At 35.4% G+C, this 23,470-nt stretch overlaps 1 protein-coding gene across 15 annotated transcripts in view; it reads left to right on the top strand.

Moving 5' to 3' along the window:
• SOX6 (SRY-box transcription factor 6) overlaps positions 1-23,470 on the top strand; it is a 370,227-nt gene that overhangs the window by 126,899 nt on the left and 219,858 nt on the right. For 13 of the 15 annotated variants that reach the window (XM_051803959.1, XM_051803965.1, XM_051803957.1 and 10 more), the window contains one exon: positions 11,283-11,526. In XM_051803959.1, coding sequence (XP_051659919.1) covers positions 11,283-11,526 — 244 coding nt within the window. The remainder of the gene's footprint in view (positions 1-11,282; positions 11,527-23,470) is intronic. The other 2 variants (XM_051803967.1, XM_051803966.1) reach the window with 1 other exon arrangement.

Consider the following 23,470-nt stretch of genomic DNA (forward strand, 5'->3'; position numbering starts at 1 on the left):
ATAGGAAAAAATAGGTCAGAGATGAAAACCGCAATAAGACAATGATAACCATACTGCATCCCAACTTAAAAAGAATATCTCAGTATTTTAGCAAAATCATTTGTAAGGGATCTTATTGAATTTATTTAAAATCACTGACAATATTTTAAGTTTGTATTTTAGACGTTTGGCTTTTTAACTTTCTAATTATTTGGAAACAACTTCATTTGGGCCTTTGGTTCGTGTGCTGGTTTATCTTTTGTTTTGTACTCTGATAGTTGTTCTTCATTATGTTCTATTACACGTTTAAAAACACTTAACACTGAACTTTGAGCACTCAGAAATACAGAGCAATTCAGAGCCTGGGCACTCTTCACCTTTACCCTTGTGATTGATTTTGTTATGCATGTTTCCTCCTCCTTGTTAGAGAGCAGATGCTCTATGCTATAACCTTCCATGAAAACAGGATGGTCGAGTGTCCTCAGTTATCGCAAATTATTTCTTCTAGCAATTTTATGGTACTTTGCAGAACAGAAACCAAAAGACAGGGAGAGTTTGTAGTTTCCTTTGCAGCTGATGCAGTTTCAGCGTGCTGTATGCAGGGACTGCTGCTGCTTGATCTCTCCAAGCTGAATGGTGAAGTGGTGTAGCTTTTACCTGTGGCAGTTACTTTTTAATGTTCTCTGATTCTTTTTAGTGCCTAGTCTGGATACCTTAGTGAATTTCTTGAAAAATACAAAACTTGCTTTGGGAAACTGGTTAATATTAAACATTTTTTTTTTTAAGCTAAATACTTGATGTTGTTAAGTATGTCATACAAAAACTTTGAATAACAATGACTTAGTTATTTCAGTTTTTTTTAAAGGCAGTTAAAATTGGTAGATATTTCATCTGTGTAGCTTGTGAAAGGATAGGAGGTTCAAAGTCTCGATAAATTGAACTTTAAATTGTTTGCACTTCTTAATGGCAACTGATTACCTTAATTAATAGAGGAGATAATGTTTTGTTACAACTTGAGTTCTTAGACTGTTGCAATTATTTATCTTTTGTCTTCATATTTTCATATTGAAGGGAGTTAACACAAAAAGAAAAGGGCCCAATCCTGTTGCATAGCCAAAGAGGTAGAGGGTTTGGGGGGAGAAAGAGAGATGTTACCCCATTGTTTTACTTGGCCACATTGCCAGTCAAATAAGGGTATTTCTCAAATATTTTCTGGGTAGTTTTAGCTAGGTATGTAATCTTTTTCTGAACAGTACCCTGCTTTGGACTACCCTCTCCTTTCTCCCAGTAGTAGGCGCAGCCCACTGTGAATGAGGTGGTTCCTCAGGGACCTGTAAGCACATTTTAGGGTTCCTGTTGTACACATACGTAATGATCGTATTGTGTAAACTGTAGTTCAAAACAAAGAAATATTGTGCACAATGCTCCCTTCTAAAAGCCTTAACAAAAGTCACAACTTCCCAAAGTTGCAGAAAAATGGGCATTGTGTCTAGTTTTGTTTTATCTGACCAAAATGCATCTGACATTAAAGTTGTTTTGGGGTTTTGCTACCTTCCTGTGTTCATTATTCTGTACCAGTGTGCTGTGTTGTATGATACAGTGTAGTGTACAAGAGCAAACATCAGTGGCCAAAAGCTGCAAGCAGGTTGCAGCTGGAAAGCCCAGCCTTTCCATGTTTGCACCTGAGCTCTTGGGGATGCAACGCTTGAGACAAGGCGCAGGAGGAGTTCCCAGTTATGTGAAGCTGCATCTTTTCCTTAACCTCTTCTGCGAGGCTAACAACATATTTTAGTCCTTGTGCCTATTTTATCCACAAGGGTTAGAATTACATCTGGCTCTGGTGCAATTGCTCAGGGTGGAAAAAAGCTCCTTGTCCATTACTGCCATTCTTGAATATTCCTTCAGAGAAAAGCTGATGTCAAAGATGGATTCTCGGCTTTGCACATTTTGCTCATCTCTCTTCTTTTCTAACTCATCCATCACTGGTGAAACTGTAAAGAGTACGTGAAGGTGCATTTACATCAATACATGTGTAAGAACTTTGTGTATGTGTTAGTAGTGAATGGAATATCGATACAGAAAAGGTAATCGTTAATATCACTCATCAATGCAAGTTTCTCAAGAAGGATTTAAGTTTAGCTTCATCTCTGTGAACCAGATGAAAATATTTTTCCATGTATATATCCTACCTAGGACACTCTTCTGTAGTTTATAGGGTGCCCAGAGCTACTGTAGATATAAAACACAATTTCTGGCTATTAGATCTCTGCATCACCAAAATGCAAATTTCAGTCCTGAATATGTAGGCCACTTGCTGAATAACCTCAAGAAATATATGGTGAAAATGTTATTTCTCATGTATTCAGATTACTCCCTTCAAAGGTTTTCATCAGGTTTTTAATATCCTGAAGGTCCCAGTTCTGAGGCAGACTGCAGTTCAAACTTCATTTTCAGTTCTTAGAATGAAGTCATTTAAATAAACAAATAAAAGTGGCACGTCATGTGTAGCTTGTGCCAAAGTACGCTGTGTGCCAGTTAGAATTAATTTTTATGAATCCTTACATATATGAGTTTATAATAACAACAATACAGATACATATGCTTGTCCCTAGCAACTCTGATGACCCTTGTAGTGCTTTATATGTGCAGAAGTAAAATCCCAGCACAGTTCTGACCTGTGTTTATTTTTAGTATTCCATGAATCACCTCCTTTAGCTGTTTTTCTTTTCTACCTAATGAAAGGCAAATAAATCTTATTGCTAAATAGCACTAGGATATTTGATAGTAAGAATAAAATCCCTCATCCTGTTTTTTGTTATTTGTGTGAATAGCCAGATGGAAATGTTTACCCTTTAGAGAAATTTAGATCTGATATTTTTGTTATGTTTTGTTGGCAGTTTGCTGATCTCAAGTTATGTGTTATTACAATGGAAGGTGACAATTTGATTGTCTTCAGTTGGAGAAACAAGCAATTTTATATTCACTGAGCTGTCAGGTAACAGTACCTTACAATACCAAGAGCTCCTGGCAATGTGGTTTGGCACCTACATTTAAGTGCTTTGATGATTGCCTAACCTCTACTGAATCAGAAATATTTTGCCTGATAGAAATGTTTTTAGGCTTGTAGTGTAAGGTTTTTATTAAGAGGACAATCTGTAACTGAGTGCGGAGCCACTGTTTTATGTTACGTGGAGGTACTAATTAGGTGGCAAATGGCTACAGGTGAGCCTGGAACTGATACTTCATTTCACTATCTGCTGAGCTGCTTGGTTTGACTCAGAAATGAGAACCAAAAACATGGAAAGGCGGCAGGAGAAGGGGAAGGAGGGGAGAGAAATCTGACAATATTAATATTTCTGTTGTGAATTAGGTGGTGCAGAGAAATGGCATGTGACCTTCCACACCTGCAGAATTAAAAAATAACTGTTTGATTAATTACCTGGAATCTTAAGCAACTCCTGAAAATTACCTGTAGGTGTGAAAAAATGTAAGAATACTATCTCTTACTGTTGAAGCACGTTTCTCATAGAGTATTGAAAGGATTTAATGAACATTTCAGGAACTTATTCCCATCAGATTTAAGTGTTGTCAGGAAGATTTTTAGTTATTAGAACAACTTCTTAACTAGCTTTGTAAGGGGAAAAATAAATGTATTCTTGAATTCTGTGTAAAGTCTCAACTCAAAGTCTAAACATGCTAAAATAAATTTTTAGTATTTTTAGACACCCTTTATCAAAACCATTTATATAACCATCCAGATAAACAAGTCATTCAAATACATTAAAAATATGTGGATTAATGCTTATTTATAGCAACCATTGTTTTTAAATTTTATTGTTAATGATAGCTTTTATTTATATTGTATATTCTCTTAACTTTCTGCCTGAAAAAACAAATCCTAATAAGTTGCTGATGGATAAATTCTTGGCACGCTTGCTCTTGTTCCCATAACTATTGGTAAAGATAGCTGGAAGTCAGTACTGCCTTTTTTCTTTTTCTTTTTCCAACAGTAAGAAATTGGATATCCAGAGACACATGGCCTAGTCATAGGACTTTAAAGGCAGCCATCACTGAGAAGCTAATACCAACCAATTAAACAGAGGTGGTTACGTGATGTAACATTATCAGGAGAAACAATTCATGAGTCAAAGCATTCCAGGGCATATGAGCTCCAGTCCAAAGAACAGTCTCAAGCTGTTTAAATAAAGTGACAGCAATATTGTCAGCTAAATATAAACTATAGAAAATATTAACTACAGTGGCTGAAGATGAGCACATCCCAGGTGCTAAGTGACTATTCTTTCAGTGCCCTTTTACTGCATTTGAAGTGAGTTCACCTTAGGCGTTTTCAGTGAAAGCTTCTGCTAGTGAATAAAGAGAATGGAATACTTAACCTGCTAGAAAGATAGGTTGTATTTTTGGCATTTTATGAATCCAAACAAATACTTTGGATTTTCAATGAAAAGTCATGGGGGGGGGGGGGGCTGTGAGGATGTTTTGCTGCATCTATTTTGATATTTTCAACAACTAGATGAATAGACGAGAACTTGTTCCCTAGCCCTAATATTTCACTGTGGCTGCATGGCTGAGGAGGTCACTCTAACGGCAGAACATAAGGAAAATAGTTTCCAAGAAGATTGAATGAGCTATTTAGCTCTCACATTGTTTATTACAAATCAGAAGAGATACCATAAAAGTTGTTCCAAAGCTCAGGGTGAGCTTTGAGGGAGTCTGAATCTGAAGTCAGACTTTGTGATTTGGATTCATATCTATTAGCAGAAGTGTAATTTGCCTGGATTGGAAAAACAAATGCAAGAATAGCTGAGTGTGTATCTTGGAAGCCGTGGGTGTATCGCTTAGCTTGATGCTTATTTCAGCTAGAGATTTGGGTGCTCAGTTAACATTATAGCTGTCATTTCTTGAATCACAGTTGCTTCCACTCCCCCTCCCGCCCTTTCATTTCCAAGGTGGTTCCTGTGATTACCATAAGCTCTCTAATCTTGCAATGCTGTTTATGATCTATATGTAACTAATTCTTACAGAATTCCTGCAAAATGAAGCCAAGGAAGAGCTTGAGGGAGTTAAGCTGGTTGGCCTGAGGCCTTGCAGTGACTCAGAGCCAGGAGCAGAAACTGGGAGATCCTCTCCCATTGCTGCCTTCTCAAGTTATTCAGGATTTTTGCACAGGGATTTATATTGGGGTGTGAGGCCCCAGGAGAATGAAATTTTTTTACTAACTGTTCATTTGTGTTACTCATTCTCCTTGAAAATAGATATGAGATTTCATAATTTTAGGAAATAGCTGTTTATTCTGAAATGGCAGACAGATTACGGCGTTAGCTTTACAATGAGTTACGTTACTGAGTTCTGCCTGCAGAACATTGTTTTACAGGGCCAGAGCTGCAAAATTTTTAGGCTACTGCCAAAGCATGTTCATTTTTCTTGAAGTCTATCTGAACACTGCTGTAACTGGTATATTTATACAGCAAAAAAATAAAGATCAGTTTTCCTGAATGTTTAATCTAAGCTAAACTGGTTTGCAGCTAGAAATAAGTAAATTATTCTAGTAGCTTCTGTGCAACTATGTCAGTGTACCCCATTCTGTGTCAGGTCTGTGCTTGTATAGGTGAACTTGCACTGCAAAATAGGTTGCATAAAGGACGATTTTGAGTTTCAGAAGGGGTTTGAGGATCCATGAAAGACTTGGCTGTGCCATAGGTATGAAAGAGGAGGGTAGTGTGGGCAGTGCAGGTGAAGAAAAGTATATGATATATCTAATGTATCCCAAAGCTGAGTGCTGATTAGTGAAGGAGGGTCCTGTAACCATGCTTAATATTATGAGAGGAATATGCACCTTTGTTGCTCTTTTAAAAGGGGGGAGGGATAAGGTGCTGTGGCTGAGTTTTACTTATGAACACCAGATTAACACAGAAGTTTAGAAGGAAATACTTAAAAGGTTATGAGTACCTCTAAAAATGGTTTCTCTTAATTTATTTAGTTCTGGAGTCACCAAAGCACTTAGACATGTGCTTAACTTTTTGAAACTGAGTAGTCCAATTTGAAATTAGCGGACTGCTTGCATACTTACAGTTAATCATGCACTTAAGTACTTTAATCTGGCACTTTGGGGAAAAGGAATGGAGACTGTTCATAAAAGCTCTGTAAGTGAATATATTTCTAATCTAATCTGATTCCAATCTACTGTTGGAGCTGTAGACCTGAGTTATGTCTCTACTGCAGTCACTAAAGCAGGATCAATTAGTCCATCTGAGCAACACACTACTGTAGTTGGAGAGCTATCAGAAGCAAGCTTGTTTAAAATTAGTTTGGATATCTGAGCATTACAAAGCAGTCATTTATGTAGCTGCAGTGTAGACATGCCTTTGGGTTTATGAATGCTTTGTGAGGGTGGAGCAGAGCAGAAGCTAGAGTCTCTGGCCAACTACGAGCCTGCTTTGTCATATATCTCGTTGTTATTGCTTAGTTTATATGTTTTTGAAACAGTGTCTGGGCTTTGTTCTTGTCTGTCGTTACACTTCGTGGCTTGATTCTGAAATGTCCAGCAGCTAAAATTCCAGGTCTAGCCTTAATTTCCACGGTAACATTTAATCATTTGAGCAGACAGCAGGGATGGGAGAATTTTTTCAGGATTTGGAAGCCTTTCATGTCAGGACTATCACCTAATTGATATGAGAGAGGATATGAAGTTTTTGAAGAATGTGAGACCATAGAAAAACCTTAAACAAAATAAAAAGGTATTATTATTTGTATTTAGAAAGGTGTAATACACAGTAGCTGTAGGGAAAAAAGGAAACCCAGTGTTTTGTGAATCTGACTGACAGCCTTCATTAGGGCACAGAGAATGTCTTCTCTGGTTTAAAATAAAAAATCGTGTCATATCTATAGAGAATGGAGCTGTTTGGGACAGTGTTTAGCTATTTGTAGGTAAAAGACCCTTAGCAGTTCAACTGTAGCATTACTACCTCAGTACTGAGGCCAACTGAAATTGGGGTCCAATCCCTCAGCTTTGTGGACATTTTGATAAATGATCCCATTCTTTTTCTGTCTTGAGTTCAAAATGAGATAGAATTTATTTTAGTTTTGGAAAATACAAATCAAGATTTGTTAAATTCTCAAACTTGAGTAGGTGGTAGGACTTCAGATAATTAGGGTCTTTTTCAACTGTTTCTCATACCCATTAGGTATTTTTTCCACCTTTAGGTATTGCTGTGTTCAGATAATCAGTCAATTTAACCAAAGCAACAATTTCACAATGTAGTTTTCTTTCTGATTGTGTGCTGTGTAATCAATATACTGATATAATGTGAGTGTAATTTCCTCTCTTATTTTATCTCCACTGCACAGTATTATAAATAAACAGCTAAAAAAGAAAAAAGAAAGAAAAGCACCAAACAAATCTGTTGCATCTTCTTTTAAGATTGTACCACTGTAGACACTTGTTCTAGTAAAGTAGAATTGGACCCACTTGATTGCATTTAAATTTTTCATGCTTCAGCAGTTTGTCTGGGAGCACAGTAAAGAAAACCCCCCGAGCGAGGATAGTTTAGAATAATAGAACTTGATTTTGTGTATTATAGCGGCACCATTTGCGCTGCTGTAGTTAGGGTTGTGTCAGCACTTCCATTATAAACCCCTGTTTGCAGGGGTTATAACTAGGGAGATATTTTTTATCAGAAACTTTTTTTTAAATCATGCAAGTGAGTTTAATTGATAATAGGAGAAATAAAATAAAATAAATTATAATGGAAATTAGTAAGTTTCTGATACCTTTTACAAACCTTATTTATTATGAATATTGATTTTTTTTTTTCCCTCTCAGCAGGGATTTTTAACAAATGCATTTTGAATGTTTTAAACATAAAATTGGGAAGTTGTTATGGCTTAAAATTTGACTGCTATTCATGCTTATATTTTAACATTAAAATATTTTAACACAACACGCTGTTCTATGGTTTAATTTTATCATAAACATAAACTACTCAAATGAGCCAGATTCTTCTCCCTTTGAATTGGATGAGACCTTGGAGTTATTGTCTAGACTCTGCCTTTTGACCTGATGGAGTTATGTGTACAGAATTCTCCCATTTAGGTAAAAATACACAGGGAACGAGTAAAACCTACATGAAGGAGTTGACTGGATAACATCCAGCTGCAAGAGTTTAAATTTACTCTGCTTTACTGATTGCTAACCTAGGCATAATCAATGTTTGGTGCATAACCAGGCACCCTCAGAAGACATGTAAGAATGAGGTACGTTCATTCAGTTAATGATTGTGCTGGGAAGGAAAGTGGAGGGCTTAATCTAGCAGGGCCCTACACCTCTGTCCCTTTTAACCCAATGTTTTAAATTTAGCAACCAAAAAACTGAAACCATTAAACCTAGTTGTTTTAACAAAGCTCTAGGAGAAAATAGGAGGGAAACACACCCCTAAAAATTATGTCATGAGGAGAGTGAGTGCCTAGGAGGCCTGCCTGAGCCTGTCTTCCTTTTCGGGCTCCAGCACTATAGGTAACTGAGTGAAGTACAGCATGAAACGTGTCTGACCATAATGCAGCAGTGGGGAGAAAGTGTAGGTGGAGCTAGGAAGCATTTGAACCCCACCCTTGGTCTGTTTTACTCTAGTACAGAAAAATATTGCTGGGCATGGCTTGAGATTATTAGTGAATGGGAGTTTGTTGATATAATTTTATTTTTAACATTAACAAAGTCCCTTTTCTGTATGTAATCAGAACTTGAATAGAGATTTTTATTGAATTGTGTTTAAAACATCTTAGATAAAAGCAAAGTATATTAGTGTACATTGCAAAGAAAAAATGCTTCCCCTACAGTGCATTACCAGTAGATAGCTTTACTGAATGGTCACTTGAGGAAACACCAAAAGCCTGTTTATGAAATAGAGGTGAAGCCTTTCTAGACTAATTATATTCAGCATGTAATTTCTAAACTTCAGTCTGAATTTTGATTTTCAATTAACATTCCCAATTTGAAGATAATTTTCTATTTAATGTAATTGCAGGAAATAATTTATTGGCTGATTAAGACTGAGGGCCCAGCCTTCCTTAAGAAAACAGTCCCTAACAAACCAGCCTTTAAAGCCAACTCGTAGCTTTGGACAGATTCAGCCTATTTTTGCAGCTGCAGAGTTGTGTTTAATTAGGATTGTGCACTATTATTCATTGGTGCAGTTTGTAGTTGAAATTATTCTTAAGAGACATTTTCATTTCTAGTTTTCTGTCATGATTAATTTATGGCGAAGAAACAGCCATAGCTATTGCTTTATACAGAAGCTTGTTCAGTATGAAACAGGAATAAGATCTGTTGAGAAGGTGAAAGAAAGGAAAATCCTTTATTGTGACTTTCAGTTTTCATGTCGGGTTTTCAAATTACATAAAGCATGACGTATATTTTCATGTGAGTGATTACATTAACGTGGCTATTTTAATGAAAAAAGGGAAAGCAAACCTTTTATTTTATCTTAGATCATAGCAATTATGAAGCAGAATCTTTTGAAGTACATACAGCAATGCTGGTTGCTGAACTCTTGGCATGTTCTCTGTAGCATCAACACAAATTCTTTAGTGTAGTAAGAATGTAATACGCGGTTTGAATTCCTCAGTTCTGCTTATTGGCAACATTAATATTAGACTCCCACTTACACTTAGGCTTCCCTACAGAAAACACAAACCTTTTTTTCCCCACCAGTGTCGAGTTTAGGAGGCAGGATTATCTCTATTTGTGGAATAGTTATTCTAAATAGGTATCAGTGTTTTAATATGTTTCAAAGCACTTCAAAGCTTGTAATACTTTCATATTGAACTGTACATAATTAGATTAGTTGATCCTATATTAATTTTTTTTTCACTGTAGGATACTAAATCTGAACTCCCTCATTAATTGTGAGAAATTTAGCATTAGCTGTTAAATCCTATGTGAAACACAGGCTGCTACATAAAAACTACTGTTTAAATTGGAATTAACTTAATTATTTTTCTTTGCACTTGATATTTCCTTCACTGTAATATTCATGAAAGCATGTGACAGATTTGTAAATTTAACTGTTAGTCTCAGATTTCCAGACCCTTTAATCAGTATTTATTTGTCTGTAGAAACAGTACTAGCAAGTTAATGATTTGCTAATTTGAAAAATGCTCATGTGGTTTCCTATGTTAACTGATTTGTGCATTTTTAAAGAAATGGTATGAAATCAATTATTGTTAAAAAGCAATTAAGATGAAGATCTTATTCCTCAGTTTCTCAGCAATTTCAGTGTCAAGGATATTCTAAAGTTACTAAACCCTGGGAAAATAGCTAATATATTTTGGCTCTCTTCTTTCAGGTTTATTAATGATTGTTTTAACAGTTGCAGTTGATCGTACCAGAAATTTTGAATACAGTGTTTTCAGATTTTGAGTTGAAGTCAGTAATATTTTCATCTAAGTGCAGAAACTGTGGCAAAAGCTGTGCTTGCATGTGAGATGGTAGTAAGAGGCCATTATTTGGAAAAGACATTTAACATAAATCTATGCATTTATTCATTACACTTTTAAGTAATTTGAAGTATTTTGTTGAGCTATATCCTGTACTCAATGCCTAATATGAAGCGAAATGTAATTATTTTAGATTTTTAGTCTGAATTGTAAAAGATTATTCAGATATTATCCATCCATCCATCCATCCAACAAAGTTTAGAACACTTTTTACATGAGTTCCTGAAAACATTTTCTGAAATGTAAAACCAGGTAAAATTGAAACAGTTTAAAAGCAGTACAGCTTTAAACAAACAGCAAAAGGACTTATTTAGCAGAATTTGAAATGGATTTAAAAATTCTTATCTGTGTAGAAAACATCTTCTTGCAAGGAATGAGATTGGGTAAGCATGATGGGCTCTCTCTTTTAAACATTTGCTTATAACCTTCAGATTGCTCATGGGAGTAAGAGTTTAAATAATTGAACTCTTATGCAAAATCAACATGAAAATAGCAATAAAATCACTATTTTCTTATGGCTGGAGAAAATTATATTGTTTGACAAGCCTAAACGAACAGAATGATGTCATACAACTTAACCCTGACCTTGTCTTGCCATCAGTGAATACTTTTTCTCAGTGTTTTGGATCCAGGTCCCCCAAACCTGTACTTTTTAGAGTATTTCTGTTACCTGCGTGTGACTAATTTTTGACTTTTGTAGGCAGATGTGATGCGTTTAGAGGACTGTTTTGAGCTTGATTTTTTTTCACTTAGCACCAATTTTTTTGTTTTTGTCTGCTTTTCTTGTCTCGTAGAAGAATGTCTTCCAAGCAGGCCACCTCTCCATTTGCATGTGCAGCTGATGGAGAGGAAACAATGACCCAGGATTTAGCATCACGAGACAAGGAAGAGGGCAACAGTGATCAGCATGCGGCCTCTCATCTGCCTCTACACAATGTAATGCACAACAAACCTCACTCTGAGGAGCTACCAACTCTGGTCACGACCATCCAACAAGATCCTGAGTGGGATGGAGTAATCTCAGCCCAACACAGAATGGTGAGTTTCACACTTCTCGCCGTGGCTTTCCAAATTACTATCGTAAAAGACCGTTCGCTCCCATTTTAAAAGGCATGTTCACGGGTAAAGCTTTTTAAATGTTATAGTGGCAGTGTCAGTAGTAGATCAACATCATATGGTGTAATTGTAAATTACAATTGTATAATCTACTTAAGTATACACGTCTTTATGAATGAGGTCATTTGATGAGTTCACCTTCTGAAAGGAAATGCATCTATTTATCATGTTTTCATTCATACCTTGATTTATGTCATAACCTTTCTAGCTCATATATTCAAGCATTAATTTCTGACAGCAGGATGTAGCTCACAACTGTTTGTCATCTGCAAAGTGTTGTGCTGAAGGAAGAAACTTTAATGTATTTTTTTACTTGTCTCTCAGAAATAGAACCCACAAAATCTAGAATATTCTAACTTTACACCACAACAAAGCATGGCATTTTAGGTGACAGAAATATCTTACTGTATTTATAGGAAATTGCAACTTTTCGTGGAGGGGAAAGGTGTTTATGAGCAATTCTGTCATGCTCTTCTGCTCTAGCTCACCAGTTTGTATACAGGTGACATTAGGAATGATCAGAATTGTTATCTGTATTCTCTTCAGTAGCCTAGATAAAATTATTTTTTGGTTGTAACTTGTTTCTGCATCCCCAAAACTCTGCAATAAATGGGCAGGCTGAATGAAGGCTGAAAGGGCATAACATCTCAGCCAATTTATTTTCCTTGCATGTGTTCCTCAGAAACAGAATTAAAGTACGTGGAGCAACCAGGTGTTCTGTAAATTTAGAACATCATAATTCCAGACTCTCCCTGAAGTGACTTTCACAGACTTTAAATTCAAATGGTTAGCTTAAAAAAATAATCTGCCTTTTCATAAAATTTCTTCTGTGTTTTTATAAAATATCTATGAGCAAATTCTATTCAGCAAACATTTTTTTCCTTTTTTTTTTAAGTGCAAATCAGCATCTTTCAATAAGGTTAAACATAATTGTAGATTTTTTTAACAGCATTAACAATAATCAACTTATTTCAAATTTGACTAGATTTAATAATTCTAATGCATTAATCAGTACAGATACCATAGATCTTTGTGCATATTATGATGCCTGGAGTTAGTTAAATAATAACACTACAATAAGATCTATTTTGCTAATATAGTGTTGAATTTTTTTTTCCTAAAATTGGATTGATTCAAAAGATCAAACCAAAGCAGAAAATTGCTACCTAATCCGTACTGTACAATTTAATGCAGTGCAGAATTTTCTGTCAGGCCTAAAATATTCCTGAGTATTTGGATGCTTGTCACAAAGAAGGCAAAATTTCAACTGCAGAAATAGCTTTAGAGAAAAATGATGATAGGTTAGTAATTTGGCAAGGTAGGTTGTAAGTTGTATATATGTCTTCTATTCAGAATTCTGAGATTTAACCTCATTTTGGACAGAGTCACTCTTTTTCCCAAGTTATGCAATAAGCATATTAGAATAATTTTAACATTTGTGTTATCAGGAGAACAAGCTGGATGCAGAAAGGATGGGTCCAGTTTGTTTATAGAAAAAGTAAATCTGTGAATTCATCGGCTACTTCTCTATTCATTCAGAGAGGCAGGTGCACTCTTAGAATTTTAGTATTAGGACACCAACAGCATTGACAAAATTACTCTGTGTCCTAGAGAGAGAAACTCCTGGCCTCCAGGAGACACTCAATGCATTTTTTTTTTGGTTCAGTCTGCTCCTTGGACCTGGAGTAAGCCAGAATGGTAGACACTTTTGTAGAATGATCAGTTGTACTTGTGTGTATTGCTCTGAAGGGGGTTTGCACTCACAGTGTGACAGAGTGCAGTCTCTGTTTTCTTTCCTAATGCTGAACTATCATGTCAACACTCGCTGTTCCTCTGGCCAGGCACGAATCAGTACTCAGCTTATCGTGTTTCAGAACAGGTGCATAAACTTTGCTTGAGGGACTTAGCACTCTGGTTTTCCTTTCTCCTTTTTCCAGTAAATATGCCATCATATATGTAGATGAATGTCCCGAAAATCATTAGGAGTTTCCAGAAGTCCCTTGGCTTAAATCTGGTGGTGGATATATGTCAACCTTATTTAGGTAACTTTCAACTAAACCAAATAGATTCTTTCTTTTGCCCAGCTCAAAGCTGGATATAATTTGCAAGGCTTGGCTACCAGTGCAGACTGAAGTTCTAGGGCATGTTGTTTCGTTGCACTTAAAAGAGATCTAAAATGTACAGAGCAAGGCCCCAGTGTATTTACAGCTAGGTGAGTTAGGTGACTACTTAGATCAGCACAGTGAAGTGGTGAAAAAGTCTTTTTCTCCTTAAGGTACTATCATTTAGGGTACCTTGTCTGATATTTTTTTTTTGGGGGGGGGTGAATGATTTTTTTTCTCCCTTAAATATATCCTTCATGAGCAAACCTTTAAGCCTCAATCAATTGCAGAAAGCTCTTCTGAAGTATGTCAGTCTCCAAGCAGGCATGATATTGCTAAGAAAGAATTCAGAGGTGCCTGCAATTATCCTGATGAAAACATTTTTATACTCCTTAAAGGGAGGAAAGAAGTTTCTTTCCAGAAAGACAAATTCCAGAAGGTGGATTGGGCAATTCTGAGATTAGGGGCTGTGGTAGTGACAACTTTCCTACTTAATAAAACCAAATTCCCAGAAGGTAAGCACTTTCTGACTCTTTCCCAGACGGATCCTTTAAAAGCAGATTTGAAGAAGCACCTGTTAGTACCATTTACATTGAAAGTAAAGACAGTAGTGCTTTCATTAAAATGCATCAATAATGTGTGTTGTCTGGTTAAAAGATAGTAAATTCAAAGAATGCTATGTTGACATATGGGGAGGAAAAAATTTCTCTTTTATCTGGTATCTAATTAAGGGCAAAATCCTGCGTCGTTGTGCCCCTAAAGCTACTAAGGAGTTCAGTGGAATTTGAGAGAGCACACAGTATGCATCATAACTTGTTATGAGGGCCATACAGATCTTAAGTTTAAAAAAGATACAGTAGAAGGGCAATTTGACTGGAAAAAAATTACAATTTTGCCCAACATTTATGGCATGCAACACTTCAAGTAATGTAAGATACCTTTAAACTACATCGTGCATTATCATAAAAAAAACACACTGGCTAGAAATGTTTTCAAACTTTCACTCCCTTTTGATAGCAGGCATTGCTTTCCACTGAGTCCTTTGTGTATTCTGAATGTCTGGAAGCCAAAATATTTTGTTTTAACTCCCACTCTATAGTATTTCCCAGCTGTGTACTTATATGGTGTAATAAAAGGATTTAACAAATGGGAAATAGCAGCTGCATTTGGAAATTCCCTTTGTACTCCCTCTTCATTTGACAGATTCAGCAATGTGTAACAACTGTAACGTCAGACCTGTAATGACTTATACTGCAAGTATCATATCACCAGCTAATTTGATGTTCCAATGGGGAGAAGATGAAACAACCCAAAGATTTCTGTAAATTCGTATTGCTGAGCTGAAAAGATTACACGTGTGTTTCTGACTGTAACTTAATATAAAAATATCTGGATGTATGGGGTATTTTTGCTGATTGTAGCCCTACTAGAAAATAAAATCTCTTTTAGGCTAAAACCATATCTATTTGCTGCAGTAAACTGTAGGGAAGAGGTCAAAGTTGTACAAAGATAACAGTGAAAGTGTCATGCTTTCACCCATGGATAGTGAGTATCAGGCAAGAGATACAGTCAAATTTTTAGATTGCATCCAAAACTTGTCTCTCTTAGGGCAAAAGACTGAGAGAATGAGTGGGGAAACCCAAAAATACTTAAATTTGCTATATTTAATAGTAACTGAATTGTTGTATCCCAATAATATGTTAGTTAGACAGTGTGTACATACACTGAATGAGGGCATCCACATCTTTTTGCTCTACCGTTATTTAGAAGTTAGAGACTGTTACAGGGAACAACTGCAGCAATTCAAGTCTAAAGGATGGGTGTTATTTCCCTGTGACTGATGGAAACCCGGCACATATACATATACAAATACAATTAACTACCTCCAAACCTGTGCTATGTTTCCCTATATGTTTTCTAACATCATTCAGAGACCCCTTGGATTTAGAAATTAATTGTATCTCATTGGATTTTATCTCAAATGGCAGCATCAAGATATATTTCATAATTATATCAAGTCTCTGTCTTATGTTGACTTCTTGCCAAAAGAGCAAAAGACTTGCCACCTTTCCACTGTGGCTGCATGTACGTCTCAGCAGTACTGTGAGCAGATTTATAGATGCAGCAGAAAAATTGAAGATCTCTTAATACCACATGTATTTGTTCCTTTCAGAATTTAAATAATTTTAAATCACCAAGTATCAAATTTAGCTTCATATAGCTTTAGCAAAGTTCCTGGCATCAGAAACACAGAAATAGGTGGTATCCTGAAGGTCTTAATGTTTTGGTGCTTGCTGTCTCTACCTGAAGCAGGCACAATCCTGTTGCTCCCCCCTGCTCCTTGTTATTAACTTCTCATGTTGAAGATTCTTCCCTTTAAGGAAAATAAACTCAGGTGTTTAGGGAAGATCATTGGAAAATGTTTACACATGCTAAACACTGTGAATTTGTTGTTATATAAATTCATGGCTTCAAATTCTCAAAAGTTATAGATACAATTACATGTTTTGAAATTTTATTTTTACTTCCTTTACGGGCTGAATATGAACATATAAAATGCATCAAATATAAATGCCCTAAACTCTGGCAATTTTGTATCTGCTAAATTGCTCATGCAGCTGTTATTTACATGTACAAATCTGAGTTTTGTGATCATCGAAAGCAATTCTACTGTGCTTGTGATATTATTTCTGCATGCCAGGTAGTGCATCAGAATTTTTTATCTAACTAAAGAGATAAATACCTTCATATATAATTGCATAGATATAAAGTTTTGACTGAAATTAAAGAGTGTGAAAAAGCAGATGGTATGCTATTTTTCCATAAAATAAACTTTAGTGAGAAATACATTGCAGAAAGGATAGAATTTTATTTTTTTTTGAGCATGTTGTTTTGATTCAGAAAGCATTCAGGTATGTGCTTAACTTGACTTTATTAGGACTACTGGCAACTTTAATGTTAAGCACATGTCTAAAGGTTGGAAATATCAAGGACAGTTTTACTAGCTTTAGCATAAAAAGATGTTTACATTTCACATTAAAAATAATAAAACAATTCCCTAAAATTGTGCAGAATAATGTGCTTAATGGAAGTGGTGAAATACAAAATTGAATTTATTTGATGAAGAATCAAATAATTGTTCCTGTTGGCATACTTCTTATATTTGTTTCATTTTCATTTTGACATTGTATAATATTTTTTTTCCAAATGCACGGTCTATTTTAAACCTTTCCCTACATTCTAGGGTGAACTGTGTTTTAAATAGAATTAATCATCACCTGAGTTCTTCACAAAAGATTTGCTGCTTTTGTCCATCTAAACTTTTAGTAATTTCTCCTCTTTTAACATTTCCTATTTTTTATGAAGCATTTTCTGAAAACTTTTTAATTCACTTCTGTATATTGACATGAATTTTTTCAAAAGTATAAGCATTAACACATTCTAAATTGTTAATTTTTTTTTTCCTTGGGCAAGAAGGAATCAGGTATGCATGCTGATTAACACACTCCAGTCATTAACATGTGATTATGTGGGCTGCATATTGAGCACCTGCCAAAAGATAAAATCCAGCACTTTACTACATCTGTGCAAGGACTTTTTGCATTTCTTTTGTACTTTGACAGCTCAAGAAAAAACAGACTTTGATATCTTTGTTCAGCATAATAAAACTGTGTACATAAAATATCTTCATGGAGGAAGGAAAGATACTACATATATTTATTTTAGTCTTTGAGGCCATGAAAAATCCAGGGACTGAGACTTACACAGCACCAAGTGTAATATGAATCTTCTAATGCACTGTATCACTGACATTCATACACAGTTTACAACATTCCTACATGTTTATAAGGATTATCTGTTCTGGGATGCAGCCAATGTTATTGTAATTCACAGCAATTTTATGTGATACCTTTATGTCCCATAAATGTCTTGTTTTTATTTCAATCTTCCAAATGTTTCATCAGTGTTTACCTTAAAGAAATACAAGTACTCTATGCAGCAGGCTGGTTTCCTGCATGCATTCCTCTGCAAATGCTAAAAGGGAAACATAAAGCATGTAATACACACCATGTAACTATATACAGAGAAGGATTTTCATGCTCATTCAATATTGCTAAAATATAAAGACAAATTTCATTTCTATATTTACAATAGATCTAGTTATAAGCTGGACAATTAAGATGACCTAATAGAGGGAAGTTGGATATATACAAAGTGGTCTGGAATATCCAAGCCACACAATCCTTGTTTTATTTGGCAGCTTCCGACAAGCATGCATCACAAAATATGTGTCTTTATTTACCCAAAAGGTTAACAGTGCTAATCAACTGAGACTGATCACAATGCTTCTTCAGTTTCAGTTTAGATGAAAATGTAAGTCTAAATACTCATTTTGTAAATGGCTCTCCATTACTTTTTCCTTAATAAGAGCATTTAACCAAAGTGCAGGGCATAAAGTCTCAATATTGTGATTTATTACCAAACCTAAACACTGGGAGTTAGGACATATGGTATTTGGATAATTAAGGAAATCCTTAGCATCTAACTCTTACAAAAACACACATGAGTTTATGCATATCATTTGTGGGTGAGTTGATTGCCATATAGAAATGATTTGTCATTGTATTTAAGAATTTGGAGGTAATTTTTCTATTGTGGAACGGAGCTAAATGCCTGTCAAAGCTTTCCAAAGTGTCGCTTATTTGTAAAGTAGGGTTTAAATCACATAGCTGAAAAATTGTAACCTTCTGAAATCTCTGTACCCAATGCTGGTTTACCTGGATTGATCTGGTTTGCTCCAACAACTGAGTATGAAGGGATTGTTGCAATTAAGTGGTCATACTTTACATGAAGCAAAAAGTCCCGCCCTTTTCCTTCCAAACAGATATTTAGTTTTGCAGTGACCTATTCATAAGACCATACTTGTATTACATATGCCTGATTATTATGACATCTTATTTTTAAACCTTTTATCTAAACTAATTTTCCTATTTTTTTTTTAATTTTTTTTTAGTTCTCAATTTATTATATTATTTCTTGGCTTAGAGTTAGTGCTTACTGTTGTATTGTTTCTTGAGGTTTTTCGATGTATCTAAAAGATGAAATACAAACCTTTTAAAGACTGTATTCAGCCTGTACTTTGGCAGTGAAATCAGTATAAGTTTTATCAGAGTAAATGCTGAGTTAAAGACTTGAGGCTTTATTCCATTACTTGCCATTTGCCCTCCCACTAGCATAATTTGCTGAGACTTAGCAAATGATATTCTCTCAATAGCTCATAGCAGTCATTCTCAAGCCTTGGATTTAAATAAATCTTTCTTAATAAAACTTTTGTGTTTTTTTTCTTAATCGGATGAGAATTGGAAATGATCACTTAGATTTGTAATTTCTTTTAATTCTGTTTAATTAAATTCCTCAAAATGGGAAACCATATTTAATGTAGTGATTGGAAATGATTTTGTAAACATTTGCTTTCATTATATGTTAACTCCAGACTAGTTCCAAGTGCCAGCATGCCTCTAGTACTTGGAATCAAAACCACTCTGGATATCCAACTTTCCTGGGGTGTTTACATGTGTCCCATTCAATGCAGAGACAGATAAATATCCCTTTATAACAGAAAAGCCTCATCCACATGGAAATAAGCAATTCAGCTAACACATTTTATGTTAGTAATATTTGCTTTCTACTTCTTGGCCATTCATCCTGTGATTTCAGTTGAACTCCTACAGAAACAGTTTTCTCTCTGGCTATTAAGTGGGATTGCAGTCATCAACTTTCAATCAAAGTTGATCACAGTCATTCTTAAATTGCTAACTAACACTGTGACCCCGATTTTTTACAGCCTGCAGTTTCATTTTCTGAGGTTTCCTCTTTTTCTCACCTTCAGAGAGCTTCTCTCTTTGAAACAGGATCTCTCCTCCCTACATGAAACATAAATGCTGCCATTTAAATCTGCAGCCTTGTGCACTCCCCCCGTTTAAGACTCCTGACCAGAGAATCCAGCTCACCAGAATGTTGGTCTGTCCTTAACCCTTATGAGGATACCAAAGAGAGATTTGTCCCACACCAGATCTCCATGCATGGTTCTGGTGTCCCCAAACTGAGATGCTGCTTCTCAGCCTCCAAATACAGACCCCCATATTTTGTACTTGGGCCGTGTGGAGGAAGGAGCAAGAATATCAAATCTTGCTTTTAACCTGCAATCTTTTGCCAACAGAACTGTAATTTTGTGCCTGCTCACTCTATTTTGGAAGTGAAAAGACTTCATAAAAGGTGACACAAGTTGGCTTATGATTCAGCTTGCAGGTATTGCTATAAATACTAGCTTCCCAATATGAAAAATACTGGGTAAACTATCAATACCTTTATTTACATCCAATACTATCCCTCATTTATTCTGTTAAAACCAAGAGAATCAGTGATGGGAAATGCACTGCTTAAACTTAGAATCTAAATATGTAAGAAAATATCTTTTTACACTAACAAGAAAATTAAGATTATGTTTTCAATCCCTTTTCAGCAGAAACATCTGAGAAAGTATAAGGAATTTCCTTTCTTTGTACAGAAACTATTAGTTCTCTTTTTGAAGAATTTAACCAATGTAACTTGTGAAATTTAGCAAATGTACATGCTAAAATATCATTTTCTCAGAGTAAAAGGCTTACTGAACAATTTATACATCTTATTTAATGTAGCAGTTTTAAAAGAATAATTGTGGCGTGTGAAGAAAATACCATGTTTGTAGTCACAGAGAGTCCTGTCTTTATTTATACCAAGCTGATGCTTGTAATTATTCAGAATTGTTCCTGCTGTTAGCAAAGCTATTCTTGAGTCATTCACAGCAAGTCTAAAAGGAGTAGTCAACAGGCCACTCCTTGTTTACACCAGGCAGCCTGGAAAGATAAGACTTTGGACACTGTTGTTGGACCACCTATAATCAAAGAAAATTTGAAATTGGTTAAAGTATATTGTCCTCTAACATGAAAAAGGCCAAGGATAAACCTAGGAAAGCTTTTACCATAGTGTACTGTAAATCTTAATGTTGTTTTCCCGCTAACAGATGAGTAGGAAGGTAGGTAAAGGTTTTAGGGGCAAGTAAAAGTATGATTTTATGCATGGGCTATCTATCCCTGAGTGAGTCATGCATAGTATTTTAGTGTCCAAGCCTTGCTAATTTCTGGTTTTCTGTCTTTTGTGCATTTATTTATTTTGCTCAATTTTGTTCACTTTGGAACTTAATCCTTAAATTTTAGTGTCTATATATAGGTATTTAAACTGTTATAATAAGAACATTTTGTCAAAACACTAACCACAGTGAGTGGAATGATCAGTAATAAAATTTGGTCTGTGCTAATAGGCTGGCAAGAAAATGTACACAGGAAAAATGCCATTTATTTACCTTGATATGAAAACCCAACATTTAAAAAATAAATTCAGTTTTGTCCCTGCTGAATAGTAACTAGCTGAAACAGTGGTCAAGAGTTTCTCTCTTCAGTTGTTGAGGAGTAAGATTTTCTTATTTAGTCATCTCTGCAAATAAATACCTTCTTCAAATTAAAGCATTTTTATATCTGACACGGTAAGACAAACAAGAAAGCTTAAGATGCAAAATCATCATATTTTTCTCTAAGCAGTCAGATTTGTGCCTGTTTCTGTGTAATAAGCTGTCTTCAAATTTTGTTGTTTGCCAACTGTTAGAGGGCTGGTCTGGAAATGCCTTCATTGTGGCGAACAAAAATCCCTATACCATACCCTTGTACATTCTTGTACAGGCATAAATAGTTGTTCTACAGTTATCCAGTACTAGTGTGTAAGTGGGAGGATAGTTTTGTAAATCCAGCAAAGGTGTATAGGGATTCTGAGCAATCTTGACATGGATCAAACTGAGAAGAAACCCACATTGCTCTATTATTTGTAGTAAGCAATATGTTTAGCTAACAGCATTAGGAACAAATTACAGTCCACTCTTTCTGGAAGTAAAAGATGCTTCAGATGGACATAATATTTTGATGCTGACACTTTATTAACATGTTGATGATTGTTCTATTTCTTGACTGAAAATTTAATTAATCCTAATATAGTCAAGATTAAAAATGTGTAGGGTTTACTGTGTCCAAATTTCACCAGTCTTTGACAAAGAGGCATGCTCTTTGTTAACTCTTTTGTCCATAGACTAAACGTTTGTTATTCACCTGATTATAAGATATTTTCCATTTTTTTTCCCTCCTTACATTGAAATCACGGACACTGATAAGAACAACACACCTTGAACTGTGCACCTTCAAAGAGAATGTCGTGTGTTGAAGACATTACTTCAAGTTTAGACTTAAAAGATCATTTTTACAGAAATAAGTGAACTTCAAACCTGAGATTTCAGGGATGTGTCAGTTGTCTAGTGTATCTGGATGAATTTGGGCACCGGAGTGTGTCCAAATAAGTGAAGTGGACATTTGTATCAGTCATGTTCTCTTGTTCATTTTCTTATCAAGTTTTACCAGTTATGCTGAAAAAAGTTGGCATGCATGGGGAATTTTCATCAGTGCCGATGAATTTGATGGTTTGGATTTTGCAAATTGGAATAATTTGAGCTGATCTCGGTTAGGCACTTTCCTTGCCTTTACCTCTTCTTCCATGCTCTCGGAAAAAACATGAAAAAGACCATTAATAGTATCCTTTCTTTTCACTCTTCGGGTCAAACAAACCGTGACTTCCTTGTTCTGTAAAAGGTGGCTTCATAAAGTTTGTTAAGGATAGGATATCTTTCTTCAGTGAGTCCTCCTACATCCATATTCGAAAGGACCAGGTTCTCCTTTCCCAACCATGAATTCATCAGCTTGTTCTGTTATAGGAAGCTTGGTGGTTGTTTTTAATCTGAACTCCAGATTTTCTAGCGAGATTACTTCATACACTAGAGCAAGAAGTCCAACAAAACACTTGTGGAGGTGATGATACCTCTTATCTCAAACAACATATACGATCCAAGTAGTCTATTTTCAGAGGATACCTGGACCATTAGGATGTATTAAAAGGGTCTCTCCATGCTGCTTATGAACGTCAGTGCAAATACATTTTTGATAGCCAGGCCTGCATCTGGTGTATGTGATAGTTGCAGTTTTGGTCATGCAATGGGGTGAGGTGCTGGGACATAAGCATGACATGCCACAACAATTGGTCTGCAAAAGTTTATAAGGTTCACCATGAAAATTAAAATAATTTGTAAATTTACTGCAACATTTATTTGATTTTCAACAAACAGAATGCTGCAGTAGCAACAGCAGATACAATTGAGTCAACTTTCCAAGGAAAAAAATGAATACTTCCTTTACCCCCTTGTGTTTTGATCTGTCTAGTTTGCCATGAATGTGAGGTCAATATAACCTGTTTATATGGTTGTAATGAAAAGAAAGTTGCCAACAATAGATACATAGCAGTAAAAAATATCTATTCTGAATGTGTAGCAATAAAATTCCTTCTGAAGCCTTTTAAATATTTCATTTTAGCTACATTTTATTTGTAGGTTATTCATGGACCAATCCTGAATCAAAGAAGACATAAGAATTTTTTTTGTTTCTCGTAGATAATTGTACATACATCTGATGTAGATTTTTCTAGCTGAGTTCTGCTATTATTATATAAGATATTTACACTGGACTAGTCTACAGTTTTCCCATTTGCCTATTTAGCCCCTTGAATTCCTTTCAGCTTGTGCAATTCTGCTGGATCCTCAATCATGCTTTTTAATAGTTTCTCATTTTAGAAAA

Source organism: Manacus candei, unplaced genomic scaffold, assembly GCF_025592945.1.
Source record: "Manacus candei isolate 608988 ecotype Guabito, Panama unplaced genomic scaffold, ASM2559294v1 h1tg000060l, whole genome shotgun sequence".
Classification (NCBI taxonomy): Eukaryota; Metazoa; Chordata; class Aves; order Passeriformes; family Pipridae; genus Manacus; species Manacus candei.